At 54.7% G+C, this 18,721-nt stretch overlaps 4 protein-coding genes across 4 annotated transcripts; 2 read left to right on the top strand and 2 right to left on the bottom strand.

The window, feature by feature from the left end:
- Window positions 1-1,216: 1,216 nt before the first annotated feature.
- Window positions 1,217-3,730, top strand: QC763_101950 (uncharacterized protein; the record flags this gene model as incomplete). Its single annotated transcript, XM_062906750.1, has 1 exon — window positions 1,217-3,730. One exon carries the CDS (start codon window positions 1,217-1,219, stop codon window positions 3,728-3,730), a length of 2,514 nt encoding a protein of 837 aa, XP_062769629.1.
- A 2,066-nt stretch (window positions 3,731-5,796) lies between these two features.
- On the bottom strand, window positions 5,797-12,253 carry QC763_101940 (uncharacterized protein). The gene is made up of 4 exons (XM_062906749.1): window positions 10,881-12,253; window positions 9,280-10,829; window positions 7,777-9,199; window positions 5,797-7,720 (listed from the first exon to the last, which is right to left on the bottom strand). The coding sequence occupies exons 1-4, from the start codon at window positions 11,543-11,545 to the stop codon at window positions 6,088-6,090; spliced, it is 5,271 nt and encodes a 1,756-aa protein (XP_062769628.1). The 5' UTR covers window positions 11,546-12,253; the 3' UTR covers window positions 5,797-6,087.
- KEX2 (pheromone processing endoprotease) lies at window positions 12,007-16,708 on the top strand. Its single transcript, XM_062906748.1, has 2 exons — window positions 12,007-15,353; window positions 15,410-16,708. The coding sequence occupies exons 1-2, from the start codon at window positions 13,630-13,632 to the stop codon at window positions 16,326-16,328; spliced, it is 2,643 nt and encodes an 880-aa protein (XP_062769627.1). The 5' UTR covers window positions 12,007-13,629; the 3' UTR covers window positions 16,329-16,708.
- Window positions 16,619-18,653, bottom strand: SNX4 (intercellular trafficking and secretion). The gene is made up of 2 exons (XM_062906747.1): window positions 18,003-18,653; window positions 16,619-17,942 (listed from the first exon to the last, which is right to left on the bottom strand). Exons 1-2 carry the CDS (start codon window positions 18,273-18,275, stop codon window positions 16,767-16,769), a joined length of 1,449 nt encoding a protein of 482 aa, XP_062769626.1. The 5' UTR covers window positions 18,276-18,653; the 3' UTR covers window positions 16,619-16,766.
- Window positions 18,654-18,721: the final 68 nt, after the last annotated feature.

The raw sequence follows: 18,721 nt of genomic DNA, 5'->3' as shown, positions 1-18,721 counted from the left end.
CAACAGTGCCAGAAAGTGACTATGCTCGGTCTTTACTTCAGCGCAGACTGAAGGTGGAGAGATATCGGTCGTCTCATGGCCATCGTCAGCGTTTCAGTATCAGAGCTGGATCTTTTTGGGCCAACTTCCAGGTAGGCCTGCAGGAGCAGCCTACGATCTCGTCCCGCCGTGCATGCAGAGTTGGTTCCTATGTTCTGTTCCGCATACTGCCGCCTTGTATTTTCTACTGGCCACAACAATCATCGTCCATCGGAGCAAAGAAAGAGTTGAGACTTGAAACTCATTGTCTCGAATCGCTGGGCCCTTTCAATATTGAGCGGGTGCCTACTTCATTGCTATGGCCGACTCTGATCCAGTACTATCACCTACCTCGCAGCAAAGGTCCATCCTGCTGCAGCTTTCCGTCTGTGGTACGATCGCGTTTGCTCCCACTAGTGGTATGCTCGGAGTCGGAGCTGAGCATAGGGAACTGGAAAAGCTCCAAGATCGATGTTACCTTTCATGTTGAAAATGGGAGCCTGCTGATCTCCCGAGGATGCCATCTTGTAACCCACTCTCTTCTTCACGTCACCGTGTACGACACAGTTGGCCAATTGCGGCAGTGTAAAATAAGAACTCGCAAGTCGATACCGGACAGGGCCGGGGTTGGAGATGTTCATACTCCCCAGGTCCAACCAGCCCTCTTGGCGAGCCGGGGGATACCCCAGTCCAGCCTGCACTCTGTTCACGTCTTTGCAGGTTGGTGGTGGTCAACGCCACACTAGGCGCAAGAGTTTGAGTACTACCCACAGGACTCCCAGGACTGTACGTACTTTCACATTGTCCCGGTCGTCCAGGCGAGGCGTACCCGCCGCCGGGTGTGCTCGTCGTGGACTCGACTGGTCGAGCGAGGGGGGGCAGGTGGAGAGTGGTGGCAGCATGCGCCGCTTCGGTCTATTACACTGTCCATACCCTCTTCATGAGCCCGCCCCCTCGGCCCTCTCGCCCCGATTCTGGCCTGTTTTCTCCCTCTCATTCCTCTGGCCTAGGTCGCTGCACTGTTGGACCTACCTGTCAAGACCAGAGTGAGATGTGGTGAGCCAGAAATTCCGTTTTCCTCCACCACTTACTCCTTTCATATATGCATGTCATGTACCACGCAACGGGCATCGTCTCCTCCCTCCCCTTTCTCCCGTTTTAGTCGCTACGCTGCAGTGGCCCGGACTGCCAGATCAACATGTTGCCCCGGTCCCCTTTCAAGATCAGGAAACTGATAACCCAGAAGAAGGCCGAAGACGGCGAGGACATTGAAGGCTCCTATTTCAACCACGACGACGAGGAGATGGACACCCTCAGCAGGATCAAGACATGGATGCCACCAAAGGGTTTAATGAAGAGGTCGAAACCGAGCATCGATATTAGACGGAGTGAGGACCTTCACAACATCATTGGAATTCCACCATTACCAGACACGCCACAGTCGTCAACAAGTTCTTTGTGCAATTACGACAATGGCACGGAACATGTGGGCTCACGTTGCTCGCCTCCTCGCCGGCCGACGCGGAGTCCCCTGGCGAGTCCTCATGGCAGCCCTCAAAGAAGTCCTCAAAGAAGCCCCCAGAGAAGCCCGCTGCTTTCACCTCAGCAATTGGAGGATTCGCCGCGACGACGCGGAAGAAGCCCAACATGTTCGCACACGTTTCGGGACTATCCCCAGTTGACACCGCCCTCATCACCACCTCAACAAGCCGAAATGTTTCCCGAATCGCCTTCAATATCGGCCGATGTTGCGGCGAAGGCCAGCAACGAGACGGCCCCCAGGTCAGTCCTCGAAGCCGGGCCATTAGGAACACCGTCATCACAAATGGACACACCGAAGCTGTTTTCCAAGGACGTCATGCAGCTCCTCCATGAGACAGAGCAGGCATTCAAGCCGCAGCAATCGTTCAGCGATGCAAAGCTTACAGACGCTCAATTGGCAAAATTCGCCAAACCGAGGCAATCAACTCCCATGTCGCCAGCAATGGCTCGCAGGAAATCACAGAGGCGGAGTCAAGGATCGAATTCACTGAGGTCGACAAAGTCGGTCAGATCGGTCAAGTCGCCCATCAAGGCAACAGTCAAGACTCCTCCATCGCCGACACCAGCTCGGCTGCCATCTACCTCGCGGCCAAAGCGAGCAAAATCCAAGAAGACCCGAAGAAGGCCGGTACAGTCAGCGAGACGGCAGTCTTCCATGTGGCAACTGACAGAAAGCGCCAAAGACCTCTTCACAATTCGCATTTTCCACCGCCTCGAGGCCGACGAGATGCTTCCCGAGAGCACGTTGCGAGAAATTAGAATGAGTCGCGCCGCGCAGTGGACGAGATCTCCTGAATTGGGTGTTACACACGTCGACAAGAAGAGCACAGCCACTACCCCGGCTCCCATCGAACCCCTGAGCCTCGACGAGTCAGCAGCAGCGGCCGAGGATTCGGTCGCACCACGTGCATCTGCTGCCAACAAGGGGTTAGAAATCAAGCGGGAAGACTGTCAAACATCCAGAGCGGCCCAGACACTGGAGCAGGCCAGGGAAATCGAACCGGAACACAAGGAACCGGAACAGAAACCTGTGGAGGAGGATGGCGAGCAAAGGCACGATTCGCCCACTGCAGGACTGGAAGATGACGAGGAGGAGGGAGACCTGCCGATCATGATTATTGGCGACGAGCCGGTGACGCCAACGACGCCTGTGCCAACGCAGGAGAAACCCTCGATGCATCGCCGACTTCCGAGCAAGACTCTGCCGCCGCTCCCGACGATCCCCGAGATTATTGCAACAGGACCTGATGATGCAAACATCATCCTGTCACCAACCTCGACGCCGCTGCCGCCCGGAGTGACGACCAGGGCCAACACCGACGACTACGTTTATCTCGACAGCACCCCTTACACCATGACCCACCCAACCTTTAGGCACGGTCCGGTCCGGCTGGCCAAGGCCGACCTCCCGATCGGCAAGCTGGCAGCCGCTGTGGACGACACTCTGGACTGGACAGCCTTTCAGATGGCAATTTTGGGGGGCGCGGGTGACTTCTTCAGCGAGCCAACCGACTACTCCAAGCCCTCGGACATGGAGCTGGACGAGCTGGATGAGATCTACACCTGGTTCACCGGGTTTGGGTTTGTTTCCGCAGGTGGACTCGTCACATCTACGGAGCGACGACCAAGCGCATCAAAAGAGAGCAGCAACCGCCGACCCAGCGAGGGCCGCGCACTTGATGCTCATTCCGTCGAGCCTCGAACACCCGGTCTTTCCCCGTCATCAAACAACTCGTCAACTCCCAACAGCAGCCCCCGAACCGTCATCATCAGCGGACAGCGCAGTCCCGGGATAGTGAGGATCGACCCCCCCATGGGCGACTCACCCTCCAAGACTGGGTCCAGCGCTGCGAGGAATAGCTCCATCGCCAGTAGAGTGTTGGCCCCGCCAGAGTTCCACAAGAAGCACCGGAGGAGTGTGAGCAGTGGGACGTTTAGCATGGGCCAGTCGTTTTCGGATAAAGACAAGAATGTGAATGGGCTGGCGATTGATTCGGCAAAGAGGCCGAACAGCACGGACAGCATGCAGAGCCTGCCGCAGAGCCCGATGATGGAGTTGGTGCTGACGCACGATGTGCATGGGAACGAGGTCCCGGTGCCGATGGGGTACAACATGAGCCATGATGCGAGGGACTTTTTGGTTTGGCATACTGAGCATGTCTCTCTTTGATTTCTTTTGTGTGGTTTGTTTGAATATTATCATTTACAGGGAGTTTTACTTGGTGGGATGGGGCAGGAGGCAACTCTCTGGATGGCATTTCATTCATATTTTGGAATATTGGATAGGTAGGCAAAGGCAAGGCATGGGGTTTATCCAGGATTGGGGGTGAGATACCATTACATTCTCTCGATTTTTTTTGGGAATTTTTTTCCACTTGGGAGGGGAAGGGGTTATTTTTCTCTCGTCAAACCAGCATTATCATGGAGTATTGCAGGGGATTTTATTTATCATTTCTTTTTTTCGACAAAATCAATTTTATGTATATACTTGACATTCGACATATCTTTATCACCATCATTTACAACAAATCTACCTTTTACAAAACCTTTTATAACAACTTTAGTCACAGTGAGGTGTGCTATCCATCTTGGTGACCGAGCCTTACGGTAGGTAGGAGCTGTGAAGGTGGTTGGTTGATCACAACGCACCCACCCAAAAAGAGATGCGAATAAGCATGACCGCAGCCAGTGGGCATATCGAGTGCGCGGAAATCTGACAGAACCTTTGCCGCCCTACCTACCTCTTTGTCGGGAATACTAGATGCGAGATTCCCGAGCGCACGTAATCACTGGGACTGTGGCAGCTGTCATCCCATCTCTTCCGTCTTTCCGTATCCCATCATCATCCCGTTGGTGTGTGTGTGTGTAGCACCTCACGTTTGTACTTTTACTCTAAACCTGCTTTTGACAAAGGCTGTCAACTGTCTGGATCGGTGAGATGGCAGTTAGATCGGATAGGGTATCAAAAAGGGCAATCCACTTGTGGTTGCACTTGTCTATTTTCCATGACTATTTCTCTTCACGGTACCAACAAATGGCGTTGCGTTGCGTTGCGTCATCTTTTATTGGGGGCTGTGTCAAGTCTCTCTCTCTCTCTCTGCTTTTACTGTCTACCTACCTTATGCATACAAGTGGGTGCGGTGGTGCATGATGTGCCGTTCAGGGCTGAGTTTTGTCAATCAGAGATAAGGTGAGAAAAAGAAGACACACACACACGCATACACATCGGGCGTAACGGGCGGGAGCTAACAATGGGTCAAAGATTTCGGGGAAATAAAAGCTGGTGAAAGATTTATGGGAGTTTATTTCTGACACTTGAGCTACCTACCTTGCACCCCGTCACCACCCCCACCACCGTTGGATCTGCAGAGGTGAGGTCACGGCGGGGTTATGAAGATGTGAACTCACGGCCCTGTTGTGCGATGGGTTGTCAGCATATAGGGCTGAAGATAGGTAAGGTAGGGAGGTGAGAAAGATGTTTTGGTTTCAAATTTGGCGTTGGGCGGGTTAGGATAGGTAGGTAACGTTGTAAAGGTTAGCCAGCCCTACTACATGTCGTGGGTCCTTGACGTTGGGATTGCGGTGGTGGGATAGATTGTGATGCGGGGTATTGGATGCACAGGGCTGAGTGATGGTTGTATTTTCCGGGGGCGAAGGGGGATGTGATATACCTGAGAGTGTGACCATGGGGTTGCGGTAGTTGGGGGTGGTTTTCAGTCTTGTCATGTTGAAATTAGGTCTACATGGAATTATAGAGGTCTCTGTGGAATGTGTAGGTCCACTAGTAGGAGTCTGTGAGGCGAGAGGGGCATGGGCGTGATCATGATGTGATCGAATCGTGGTAGGTGCCCGGACTACCTCACAGCCTTTACCTTTGTGTTCTGAACAGCCAAAGCCCACCTCTCACGGCATGAAGATGACTATGATAGGTCTCCGCTTTACGAGCCTCGTCCCCTCCCGGCCTTGGTCTTTTCGGTGATCAACTGTTTGGAAAACCGAGACAGGCACAGGCAAGACAAGGAACGGACACAAGGCTGTGGACTTCACCCAGAGTCACACCTGAAACGAAGCTGAGCCTTCAACGTACCTTGGATCAGGCTTTGAGGCCTTTAAAGGCTCTCATGCTCCGTATCTGCCGAGGTGGTGTTATACAGGGACAGCATTCTTCCGGTCCAGCCTGACTGGAAACTCCCAAGCACGACCAGTGTAAATACGACGAGATGACACGTCTGTGCTCTTCCTCAAAAGTTCTAACATGGGCTAGCATGGTCGAACACAACAAAGCTCAGCAAAGGAAAAGCCTCTCCATTGCTACATGTACCAGTGCCAAGTTCAGAACCAATCTCGGTGTATATTGCACTCAGATCAATAAACTAAAACACGCTTTAAACTCCGTCCATATCTTCATGTATAACAAGCAACGAAACCTGATTTTATTCAACCCATTAAACCCCCCTTTCATCAAATCCCATCCTTCATATCCTTTATACATAACCCATCACTCATCGCATCATATCTCATCCTCCCCTAAACCGGCGTCCCCATCCCCTCCTCAGACACAGACTTCCTCCTCCGCCCACTAAACAACCTCTTCAACCCCCCAGGCTTCTTCTCAAACACCGGCCCCTGACCACCCTCAGCCAGCGCCTCTCCTTGTTGCTGTTGACCATGATCAGACTGCCCTCCTCTCCTAACCCCCCGTTCCACCTCCCTCTCCTCCTCCTCATCCTCCGGCTCCTCCCCTTCATACTCATACCACAACCTCGGCACCACAAGCCGATACGGCACCGTGCTCCCGCTCGGGTCCTTTGGCGCAATCTCCACATTAAGCGTCACTTCCAGCCCGCCCTCCAAATCCACCTCCAGCTCCTTCGCATGCTTCAGTTGCTTGGCCGACAAGCCCGTCGGGATGCGGCTAAAAGGCTTGGGCACAAACTCGTTGTGGTGCTGCTGCGAGGCGGAGGCATACCCAGACGTAGCAGAGCTGGGGTACTGAGCAGCGCTGCCAACGACAGTAGCCGACTTGCTTCGGCCATGATTGGGGTTGTGCTGCTGGTACGGCGGCGGTTGCTGATGTGATTGCACGGGCTGCGGAGGTTTGACGGTAAAGTAGCTCTCGTCACCACGGGCATACTCGCTGTTGTGGGACTGGGTTGAGTAGCCAGAGGGATAATCACCCAGACCGCCTCGTAACCCGACACCACCGCTAGGATGGGCACCAACCCGCTGACGCAAGGTTTCGTCATCGTAAATGGCATCCTCGTCAGTGTCAACACCCCAGTTTCCATTGATGCCACCATCATCGCGTGGCTTCTTCGAGCTGCTGCTGAGACGGCGGAAGAGACCGCCCAGACGGCCCGACACAGAAGAGCCAGACATTGTGCGGGTCAGCTTGTTTGATCGGGCTGTTCCTGGTCTGCCTATCTCATCTGCGCTGGCAACACCCCCGCGGCTTGACAGCCCTCGTAAGATGCTGTTGGAGATGGGCGGGCGAGAGCGATCTTTGACGACGCTGTCGGGACCACGGAAAGAAGAAGCCCGAGCCTTGCCGGATAGTCTCCGTAAAAGACCAGGTCTTGAGGCGGCAGGAGATGGCGAACCGTCAGGCGTCAGATCGTAAGCGGACTGAGTTGGCGTGGGCTCCGGTGTATGACCAGGCACATACGGCCGAATGGCACACCAGTTGCGATGCGGGAGCAAGTGCTTGTTATTGCGGGGCTTGCTGTCTACACCGTGTCCGAAGATGGGTATCATGTCCTCGTCTGTCTCCTTGTCAAAGTGATGTACCTTGTTCCGCTTGTTGAGAACATCGGCCAGCAGGTCGGGTGGCGGAGTGTTGACAATGGCTGACGAGATCACATTGGGCATATACCTGAAGTCCTTGTGCTTAGCCAGGCCGAGCTTGGGGTTTGAGTAGAACTGCCCGATGGCGGCGAGGTGAACATCGCCGCTGAGGATCGTGACGCGAATAGACTTGTCGGCTGCCAGGTCTTGCAAGTCCTCAATTACGAATTTGCGTTCAGCCTTGTGGCTCTTGGCTGTCCAATGGTCGTCCAAATCGTCGAGAACCTCGACTCCCCCGTCAAAGCGGTTGAGCAGGCCCTTGAACATGCCCATCTTGCTGAGTGCCTTGATGGGATCCATGACGCGGGAAGTCAAGCTGTGGTATATCAGTACTCTGAAAGGCGCGGGATTCTCTAATAGCGCGAAACTTACATGTTCTCGAGCCAGACCAGTCGAGGATAGGCAATTGGCACACCAAGGAGGACAAGAAGATGCTCAACCTTGCCCTTGTCAATCTCCTGGTAGCAGCGGTCCATAATCTTCTTCCAAGTGTCTTCGTTGATGACATCCTGTCGTGTTCGTTCGGTCCGGGCATCGACAGCTAGCAGGGCAACCTTGGAGCCCAAGAACATAAACAAGCTGCGGCTGAGCTCGTTGATATAGGGCCCAGGCTTCACACCCAGAGTCCAGCTAGGTTCGTGCCTTTCGGTTTCGGCGGGAATGCTCTGGTGCTGAAACAGCATGTAATACTTGAAAGCAACATTGCCAAGCCCGGAAAATACGGGCGAGTTCATGAAGTGATGGGGGTACGAGCCAAAGCCGTCAATGATGTCGTGATCGTCATACATGTTGACCATGGGAATTTGCGAGTTCGCCATGCTGAACAATCCCTGGGAGAACCACATCGCATAGCGCTCCATGTAGAAGCGCTCCAGCTCCAGCTGCAATTCGGACGAGAAAGGAGCATTGTGCTTGTGGATGGGATTCTTAATCATCAACCAGTTGCGGAAGAGGGTGGTGTCTTGCATGCACCTGTCGTTGTAGATCTGATCACCACCGCCAATCATGACATGGAAAGGCTGGCTTTGGTGGGCATTAAGAACATCGCGCCACATCGGATCAGGTCCCGTGAACTCGTTGGGGTTGACGCTCATGCTGAAGCCGTTGCAGCTGTGGAACATGATATTCATGGTCTGGCCCTGGGCTGGGACCCAGAAACCGGTTGATGGGCCTCTGTTGATTCGGTACGCGATGCGCTGCTGCTTGTCTCGCAGCTCAATCTCAACATTGAATCTCCAGAAGGTGTAGCCGTGTTCGGCATGCAACCTAAAGCCCCGGACGTCCTTGTACTTGCCAGCCTTCTCACCGTCCATCTCCGCCCGCTTCCGCCGGGCAGCAAATGAGCCAGGGGGATCGGCCGAACCACCCGGGAGAGGTCCCTCAGGTGGACTTCTCGTCTTTTCGAAAAGCCCATCATCGGTCTCATCTCTTGATACATCACGTCCTGGCTCGAGATGGTCGACCGGCCTGACATAGAGAGTCTCGCCCTTTCGGCCCAGCTTGGGATGTCCCGCAATGGGGTCGACATACTCAGCTGCCAAAGGCTCATCGCCCGGAACCTGCTTTGGTGGCAATGGCAGAAGCTCGATAGGCTGAACAAACAGTCTCAGCGTTGGGGCGATGTCATACGATGAGTCTTTGTCGGTGGTCACAATCATGATGGAGCCCCTCCAGATTTCACGATCAACGCTGGCACCGCGGGTGGAGCGGCTGGGCACACGCTCATGTCGGATTCCGCAATATCTCAGCAGAGGACCGCACTTCAGATAAAGAGGAGGCTTGAATCGCGTGGGCGCTGTAGAAGGGATACACGTCAGTACCAGGATCTCAACACGCTGACGATAACGAACGGAGAAAAGCAGGGGATCGATGTACTGGAATAGGACACTGCTGCTTTCCCTGAGAATGCATCACTACAAATCGAAAAACAGTCGAGGCTGTCTCGTGAATCATTCAGAGTCAAAGCAGCAGCAAGATCCGCAGGGCTCGGGCTGAAGGGTCGTAGCCCTTCCCAGCGTCTTCCTCGATTTCCCTTCTTTTTGAGGTCCTGGTTCTTGCTGGTCAAACCCCGCCCGACTTCACCTTCAGACAGCCGACTGAGATCACCACTTTGGACTGCGCTGATATTGGGGTAAAAAGCTGACGAGGTAGGGGTCTGCGTACCGTTTGTATCATCATATTCACCCTCGAACGCCTCAGCCTTCTTTGGCCGGCTGGACAGGCTGCTTGCCCGAGTTCTTGACTTTGGCGACTCCCACCAGGTCCCGTTACCTGCGCCACCCTTCTCTGCGGTCGAAGGTGGTACGTCCTCGAGGTCCAGCAGAGCGCCCGTGAGAGCACCAACTGTGCCCTTTTGCCATTCATCCAAGTACGGTGTAGGTTGGTAGAGACCATCGCCAGGAACATATCTGTCGCGGCCGTGGTAGACAAGATTGGACACATGGTGCACCCCCTCGTCATCACTTTCGCTGTCTCTTCGGTTGTCTCTTCGTGTTGAACGGTGGGCAGATTGGGAGGCATTGTCTACAGCCGGTGCCGTGGCCACAGGAGCCGTAGGAGATACTTGATCCCGAGAGATAGCGCCCACCTGCCGTGCGCCATTCGCTGCAACTGTGTTGGGTGGTACTCGGCCGAGGATCTGATCGGCTTTCCTCTGGCTGGGTGTCTTTTGGAGTTTTGCGGGACGCTGGGGGTACATTTCATCTTCGTAAAACTCGCGGTCAGCGGCCATAGAGTCTCTTCGCCCGTGTGAGGACGATCGGACTGGTCCCGTCCCCGTGCCATTGAGGCGCACAGGTTCTCCAGGAAATCTAGGGGTGGCTGACGTTGTGGGAACGACGTGAATTGTTTGTGTATTCGAATGGCTGCCTTCCAGAGGCTTGCGGGCCTCCTCTGCCTCAGACTCGGACACAGATACTCTCCTGGGCCAAGTGTCATTTGGGTTCGCCCGGTTCTTTTTAAGCTTGTTGCTGCCGCTCTTGGGCGGAGAGGCCACTGGCGAGGTCTCTTTTGGTGCAACATCTCCAACATCATTTGGCAACTTTATATCACTCTTTGCGGCACGTTCACGGAAGCTGAGATTCCGTTGTGGGATTCCTGATGACTGACCTGGTGAGGCTGCTTGCGAGTCGGAAGCCTGTCCTCTCGGGGATCTGTCAGTTGGGGCGCTGAAAGGTTGTCCATCTTCTGGGGGGTTCTGAGAGAGGGGTCCGTTCTGTCCGGGGGTTGCGCGCTGGGTTGTCGGCCTTGAGGGGGTTCCTGGGGTTCCTGGGGTTCCTGGTGTATCTCCAGCCGTCGAAGAGGTCCGCCGGGGTCGGCGTGCCGATTGGGTGATGTTGTCGGCATCGTAGGTCGTTCCACCGGTTCTGTTGCGGGCAGCTCTCTCAGCAGCCTCGAGGCGGGCGCGTTTGTCTTCTTTGGAAATACTGTCGAGGGTCAGTTCCAGCCTTTGAAGGGGTGAACGGTCGTCTGCCAACATTCTGGATCGGTCCTGCGTCGAGGTTCTCCTGGTACTTCTCTGGAGGTTCTGCTCGGCAGCAGATGTCCTGCGAGGTTGGCCATTGGATCGGTGTGATCGAGGTAGCGCGGATTCGTCCAGCGTCTTCTGCGCTCTGTCCAACACCGGGTGATGCTCCGGACCGGCGGCCTTGTAGTAATCGTCAACATCCATATTCCTATTTCCACTGCTCGAAGGCGGATAACGGTAGTTTGCGGCAGTACGGGGGACGTCAGGAGCAGCGGGAGGAGGGGCCGATGCTGCTGCTGATGATGCTGCTGCTAATGCTGCGGCGTAGTATTCTTCGTCCTGTTCCAGGGTGCGACTCCTTCTCTTTCGTCGGTTCTCTACGAGCTCGGGTGGATATTGGTTGGCGGCGTACGGTAGGGATGGCGGACGAGGAGCAAGTCCCTGACCCTGAAAGCTCGAGGCGGTTGGCGATGCGAAGGGGCTCAGGGTGGATTCGGTCGGCGCATCTGATTTTGTAGTCTGAACGGATGCGCGGTTCGGTCTGACCTGTGCCTGGGCGCCAACATCCAATGACTGGCGGTTATCATGAGTCTGGGGCTGGTCATCAGACAAGCGACGGGCTTTCACCTGGGGAGCTGGGAGCTCGCCCCAATAAGGGTTAGTGGTCGACGACATGTGGCCGTTGGGTTCCAGTCCCAATGTGAGGCTTCGATTCGAGTTTGGCGATTGTTGGCCGTCGGCGTTGCGATCGATGCCCTGGTGGGGTGGGTAGGCTGACCGCTCCAAGACGCCTCGTTTCGTTCACGAGAGCTGCAAGGTCCCAGAATAGCCAATGTTGTGCAGACACATGCGTCCTCGGGCTCTGGGGTTTCGCGACCACCTCACTTGGGGGGCATTTGCGAGTTATTGTATGTACCGAAAGTTGTCCTGGGATGGGCCTGGGGAAAGCTTGGGATGCTTGGGTGGGAAGACCTCAAGCTTGGCAAGTTGGGCTGGGGACTCGGAGAGGCTGTCCAGGGTTGTTCCTGCCGCCAGAGCGTCGTTTGCAGGGGTATCGGGATGCTGTCAGGCTGCTGGGCCAGTGAGAAGCCGTTCGCTGCCATCCACTGGGCCACATCACAGCTCCAAAAGACCCGCCGACAGGGGTTCTCAAAAATCGAAAGGCGGGAGAGACCGCAACCTTGGACGTCGCTGGCTTGGCAGTTTGATATTATCGAGAACATGGTGTCGTTCAAAATGTGGTGGTTGGTGTTTGATCCGTGATCCCGTCTCCACTGGCGATCGAGTGTTGGCAACATGTCAAGCACAGGAACAAACCTTCAGATGGAAGCTTTGACGGCTTCGATGACCGGTTCGGATGACACCATGTCTCAGGGCGGGCAGCCATTGTCTGCTCTGCTTGGTGATGCTGCTTCGGCATCTGACAGAGCATCCACTGATGGATAGGGTTATTTGATCTTATCATCACTCGGCTTATACAACCTGTGTTGCCGGCCAATGATATGGCCAGGCTTCTCGGTGAGCTCGATCCAAAGTGCCAAAGGCAACTGGGGCTGTGGAGAGACAACACCAACCTCTCCTATTCACGACAGCGCGGCTCCAGAGCGTCACCACCCCATCACCTCACCACACTTACATATATATACCGAGTAGGTACCCGCATCAGTCTGCGTGTGCCCATCCACATGCGTTCGTCCCACTCGAACGTGTTTGTCTTCGATATCCACCTCGCGGAAACGGGAGGCTGAACGGTTATCCCCACCTGTGTGCCCACACAGTGAGCTCATGATAAACTATGTGTACTTTGTTGCTGGTTTACGCCTGTTTATTTTGTTTCTTATGAGTACCTTTCATGGTCTTAAGAGGTTGCCAGTGCTAGGTATACAAGTCCTCAGCCCGCCTCCAAAACACTCGAGGTTCAAAGAGGAAGGCTGAGGGACAAAGGGAAAGACCGAATTGAACTGCCGATTGCGCTGCTGAAGCCTGTTGAAGAATTTTGTCCACAGGGGCAAAAGACAAAGAAGACAGTCAATTAGAGAGCTGATAGTTTGTAGAGATTTCTCCCAACACCATGCCTCGTGAGAATTGCATTCAGTCAAGTTGAGCAGCTTTCTTCACCTTCAAGATTTCAACAATTTTAAAGGTTGACACCTTGACGGCTGGACGTGCTGCCATCTTATTGGTCCGTCTTACACCAGCTGACCCACAGTCCCTTAAAACAGCCAGTTGCCAAGCCAGAGGTGAAGGGGAAGTGGCACGTACCACAAACTGCGACGTTGGCATTACGAAGACTGCCTGTGTTCGCCTGGACGACTGGTTGATCGGGTGAGACGAAACAATCCTCAAGGCCACCTCTCCACTACGACAGAGGAGACGCCCGAACGAACCTCCAAAAGCCAACCCCAGATCAAGAAGCAAAACCCGGGGTGGAGAGGAAACGGCCTGTCCGCCACCGAAGGTTGTGTTTCCACTCCTGAAACGCAGTTGCTGGTACCACACACAACATCCATTGCCACCACCACCACAACTGGCCAGCGACTCGAACGGCTTCGCATTCCCTTCGTTTCGAAATCTCGTTCCAAGCGCGCAACACTCAACAACAACGAACCATTGCTCCAGGAGTCCAGTTCTTGCGCGACCATTCGACATCGAGTTGCGTGTCCACATGTCAGTCGGCGTTTTCCGTTAATCTCGACATCTGCACCCTTCCGGGGATTCAACGAGGTGCCCCTGAGCCCTCGACCTTCTAGAACGAGACGATGAAGATTCCATCGGCCACGGCTCTGCTGGTCCTTGCTGCCTATGCATCCGCATCTCAAGTCACCCCCAGGAATTACGACGCAAACGACTATTACGTCCTTCACCTCGACGCCCAGACATCCCCTATCCAGGTAGCAAGGAGCTTGGGGCTGTCGCACGAAGGTCCTCTTGGAAACCTCAAGGACCACCACATCTTTGTCGCAAGAAAGGCAGAGCACGATATTGTCAAAAGGGAGCTGACGGAAAGAAGACGGAGGAAGCGGTCGATCGGTGGTTATGATGTCTTGGACGGTGTCCTCTTTTCCGAGAAACAAAAGTTGCGAAAACCATGGGAGAAGCGCATCATTCCTGCACGACGACCAGAAGCCATCCCCAAGCCGAAACCGCAGGTCGGGGTAGACTCGGCGCTCAAGGCGCAGGCAGAGGTTGCACAGGCACTCCAGATCCAGGACCCTATCTTCAACGAGCAATGGCATCTATTCAATACGGTCGAGGTCGGACACGATGTGAACGTAACAGGTCTCTGGCTGGAGGGCATTACTGGAAAGAATGCCACAGTGGCCATTGTCGATGATGGGTTGGACATGTACAGCGATGATCTGAAGGACAATTACTATGCTGCCGGATCTTACGACTTTAATGATAAGACGGAGGAGCCGAAACCTCGTCTATCAGACGACAGGCATGGAACTCGTTGCGCCGGCGAGGTCGCAGCCGGTAGGAATACCGTGTGCGGTGTCGGCGTTGCCTATGATGCCAGGATATCCGGCCAGCGCATTCTTTCCAAGCTGATCTCGGACGCCGATGAGGCTGTTGCTATGAATTACGACTTTGACCACAACCAAATCTACTCTTGCTCATGGGGTCCCCCAGATGACGGCAAGAGCATGGATGCCCCTGGTATTCTGATCAAGCGTGCCATGCTCAACGCTGTTCAGAACGGGAGACAAGGTCTAGGGTCAATCTATGTGTTCGCGAGCGGTAACGGTGCCATGGCGGAGGACAACTGCAACTTTGACGGATACACAAACAGCATTTACAGCATCACGGTTGGCGCCATCGACCGAAAGGGGCTGCACCCCTACTACTCTGAGAAGTGCTCGGCTGGTCTCGTCGTCACTTATTCCAGTGGCAGCGGTGATGCGATCCACACCACCGATGTTGGCCAGAATGCATGCTCCAACACACATGGAGGGACGTCGGCGGCTGCACCGCTCGCGGCTGGTATCTTTGCTCTTGTGCTTTCGGTGCGCCCGGATCTTACCTGGCGTGATATGCAATACCTTGCCATGGACACGGCCATTCCTCTCAATGAAAACGACGGAGACTGGCAGCCCACCACCATTGGCAAGCGCTTCAGTCACACTTACGGCTATGGCAAGCTTGACAGCTACGCCATTGTCCATGCTGCCAAGAAGTGGAAGAACGTGAAGCCCCAGGCTTGGTTCTATTCTCCTTGGATTCACGTCAACCAGCCCATTCCCCAGGGTGACAAGGGCATTGCTGTTCCCTTTGAGGTTACCGAGGACATGCTCAAGGAGGCCAACCTTGAGCGTCTCGAGCATGTCACTGTCACCATGAACCTCAAGCACGCCCGCCGCGGCGATGTGAGCGTCGACCTGATCAGCCCCAACAAGGTTGTCAGCCATCTCTCCACCACACGCAAGTTTGATGATTCCACCGAGGGCTACGACGACTGGACTTTTATGAGTGTTGCTCACTGGTACGTCTCCCCCTTTTTGTTTCCTAATCACTTTTGGCACTAACCAACCAAAACAGGGGTGAATCTGGTGTCGGCACCTGGACCATTATAGTCAAGGACACCAACGTAAACGACTTCACAGGCAGCTTCACGGACTGGCACCTCAAGCTCTGGGGCGAGTCGCGCGATGCTTCCAAGGCCAAGGTTCTCCCCATGCCCACAGAGGAAGACGACAACGACCACGCCAACCTCGCCACCACCACCGTCGGCGCCGTCACCACCACTGTCGCCCCTCCCGTCGGCACCGGAAACCCGGACGGCAACCCCTCCGTTCAACCTACCGAAGTTCCCAGCCGCCCGATCAAACCGCCCCAGCCGTCAGAGTCTACCGGCACGGATTCGCAAGAGGCCGAGCCAGAAAACACCCAGGCCAGCAACTGGTTGCCCTCATTCCTTCCCTCGTTTGGCATGTCCAAGGCTACTCAAGTCTGGATTTATGGATCCCTCGTCCTGATTGTACTTTTCTGTTCCGGGCTCGGAATTTATTTCTATCTCGCCCGCCGCAAGAGGTTGAGAAACAACCCGAGAAACGAGTACGAATTCGAGCTTCTCGATGAGGAAGAAGCGGAAGGTCTGGCTGGCAACAACAGCGAAAAGGGGGTCGTTGCTGCGGGGGCAGGGGGCAGAAAAGGGAGGACGAGAGGTGGGGAGCTGTATGATGCTTTTGCTGGGGGGAGTGACGATGAGGATGAGTTTGGTGGTGGTGCGGGGGGTGATGAAAGGGGTGTTGGGTATAGAGACCAGCCTTCTTCGGGTGGGAGTTCGTCTGGGCAGAGGAGCTCGAGGTCGGAGTCGGGGGAGAGGTTTGATGAGAAGGGTGGGATGAGGAGACATAGTGATGAGGAGGAGGAGGAGGGTGAGCAGCATGTTATTGGGAGTGAGGAGAGTGGGTCGGAGGGGGAGGAGAGTGAGGAGGAGAGGCCTTTGAGGAGGTAGACAGTAGCTTCGGGGGAAGCAAGGGGAAGAAGTGCAATGGGGTGGAAGGGGGAGTTTGTTTGGCTTTTTTGAAAAACCTGTTCATGGAATTAGCATTGTTAGAGCAGAATCATCACTTGGTTTTGTTTTTGTGTATGTCCTGGCTGTTTGTAGGCTCAGTGTTTTTCTTGTCTGTAGTTGGCGGCGAATTGTGTCTCTTTGAGGAAAACGGTACAGAATAGAAGGATGCTTTCTTGTTGATTGGGACCTGAGGTTGATTGTTTGGGTATGCCACGAAGTGGATGATGATGTTCTGGTAGAAATCATTAGGGCATTCTCGTCACCTATTCACCACCCAAGACAGCCTGTTTACAAAAACACCACCTCAATTGCCTTATAAATATCGCTGTATTGGATAAACCCCCAAGACACAGGCCGCAAACCAACTCAGTCGGCCTTCTAAGCCGCAGGTTGCACCGCACCCTCAGCCTCCATCTCCTGCACATACTTCTCCCACGTCTCGATGGTACTCTGGTAAAAGTCAATATGACTGTCCACAAACCCCCCAAACTGCTTCTTGAGCTCAATCTTCTTGATATACTCAAAGCTCTCCACCTCCCTCCCGACCTGCTCCCCAAAGTTCTCCGACTCGGTCCTGGCGTTTTCCACCGCCCTGGTCAGTTCGTCGATCCGGAGCTCCAACTTACGGAGCCGGTCTCTTCGAGCTTGTTCGTGATCCACGCCCCTGACGTCCTCGATTTTGCTCCGGATGAAGCCGCCCGCGCCGCCGAGAGGACCGACATAGGAGTGCCCCGACGTCAGGGAATCGCGCTCCGAGGTAGCCTTGTTCAAGTATTCGATTAGCTGTTCGTAGTCGAGCTGTTTTTGCTCCCGAGCCTTGATCAGACCCTTCAAGGCGCCCGAATAGGCCACCATGTCACGCAAGGAGCCGAGATAGTCTTGATCGGTACTGTCTTTGAGCTTTTTGAGCCCCGTGGCGGTATCCTCCACCGAGGCCGCAAAGGCGAGAACAGCTGATTCAACCCCTGGCTCGAGAGTGATGAGCTTTTGGAATTGCTCAGCCAAATCCTTGTGATCCGTCTCTAGGTCGGCTTCCCTCCGGACAACGCGCGCGACAACCTTTTCCACGTGGGTCAAATCTTCGTCGAGCTTGTCGGCCTTTTCTTTGGTATCAACGAAACGACGATCAGGCTTTTGGGTCTTGGTGAAGGCGTTCATGAACGAATCTGTAAAGGTATTGAGGAAGCCGTCGCCTCCCGCCTGGGGTCCTGGACTCCCAGCCTCAAGAGGAGGGGCTAGGGATCCCCGTGCTTGACGGGCATGCATGGTTGCGTTCCAGTCATGGCTTTCGAGGAAAGTGTGGAAAATAGGGGCTCGGCGGAGGTCGGGATGCAGTGCTAATCGGGAAAGGAAGCGCTGGAACGAGTATGCTCGTCGAGCAGTAAAGTCGGGGCCGAACCTGTCTCCCCGCACATATTCCATGCGCTGCTTGTCGGGCAGTGGCGGGATGGCGGATGCCTGGTATTCTTGACATAGAACTCTGTAGAGAAACACAAAATCGGTGAAACGACGGCGAACGGTGGTCACGGGTCGTTGGAAGGTTGAGAATGTGGTCTATAGAGTAGCACCTGGGTCAGTCGGAGGCCCTGGATTGATGGTTGTCCCTAAACATACATTGGTAGTGATAAGATAGGACACGTAAGCATCCTTGGTGCCGTCGTTCTCCTTGTGAGGGTCAGAGACGGTGCACTCTAGGACTTCATCGCCATGGTGACTGTGATCGCGACCCCCCCTCCCATCACTGCTTGACCTCCCGGTATCTGGAATGGTCTTGGAGAACTCAGCACTGGTCATATTGTCCCGTGTAGAAGAACTCGGACCGGCGTGGTCGTTTTGTTCACTGTGCCACGAGATGTTGGAAAAGTTGTCTTGGTCAATGACCGCCATGATGGTGGATGGAGGGGGCGCAGTGAGAGTTGCGCCGGCTCTAATTCGTGCAGATGTCAGGTGTGTGGACTGGTAAAACCTGTGGCCGATGACTGAACTGGGCTTAAAAAACAGATGGAGAGTGCAAAAACCTCGAATGGAAGTGTTGTTGAGCCGAGAGCTTGTTCGTGGTGGTTGTTACAAGACGTTAGGTTTCGCAGCCACTGGGCGGATTGACGTATGATGGCGGGGGTTGCTGTTGCTTGCGGCAGGGCTGTGGTAGGCGTTCGCGAGCCTGTGGTGGGAGCTTCGTGAGCATGCGGTGCTGTTAAGGTGTTGGGTACCTCTGCGGGCGCTGTTGGCAGTTTGGAGACTGCTGGGAGTATCGCTGGTGTTGGCAGAGAGGATCCCTTGCCCTGAGCGGTAAACGCCAAGAGAAAGCTATGACGACGCTTCAGTGGCTGCCG

This window comes from Podospora pseudopauciseta, chromosome 1 (genome assembly GCF_035222475.1).
Source record: "Podospora pseudopauciseta strain CBS 411.78 chromosome 1, whole genome shotgun sequence".
NCBI classification, from domain to species: Eukaryota; Fungi; Ascomycota; class Sordariomycetes; order Sordariales; family Podosporaceae; genus Podospora; species Podospora pseudopauciseta.
The sequence above is the reverse complement of the archived record's forward strand: the minus strand, read 5'-3'. Positions and strand labels throughout refer to the sequence as shown.

Excerpts from the sequence above, each read along its gene's own strand:
- QC763_101940 (XM_062906749.1), bottom strand. The coding sequence starts at position 11,545 with ATGTCGTCGACCACTAACCCTTATTGGGGCGAGCTCCCAGCTCCCCAG. Across the intron at positions 10,830-10,880 it reads ACGCAGGACCGATCCAGAAT|TATTTCCAAAGAAGACAAAC; the intron begins GTTGGCAGACGA and ends GACCCTCGACAG. Across the intron at positions 7,721-7,776 it reads CTGGTCTGGCTCGAGAACAT|CTTGACTTCCCGCGTCATGG; the intron begins GTAAGTTTCGCG and ends GATATACCACAG.
- KEX2 (XM_062906748.1), top strand. The coding sequence starts at position 13,630 with ATGAAGATTCCATCGGCCACGGCTCTGCTGGTCCTTGCTGCCTATGCA. Across the intron at positions 15,354-15,409 it reads TTTATGAGTGTTGCTCACTG|GGGTGAATCTGGTGTCGGCA; the intron begins GTACGTCTCCCC and ends CAACCAAAACAG.
- SNX4 (XM_062906747.1), bottom strand. The coding sequence starts at position 18,275 with ATGGCGGTCATTGACCAAGACAACTTTTCCAACATCTCGTGGCACAGT. Across the intron at positions 17,943-18,002 it reads CCTATCTTATCACTACCAAT|ACCACATTCTCAACCTTCCA; the intron begins GTATGTTTAGGG and ends GCTACTCTATAG.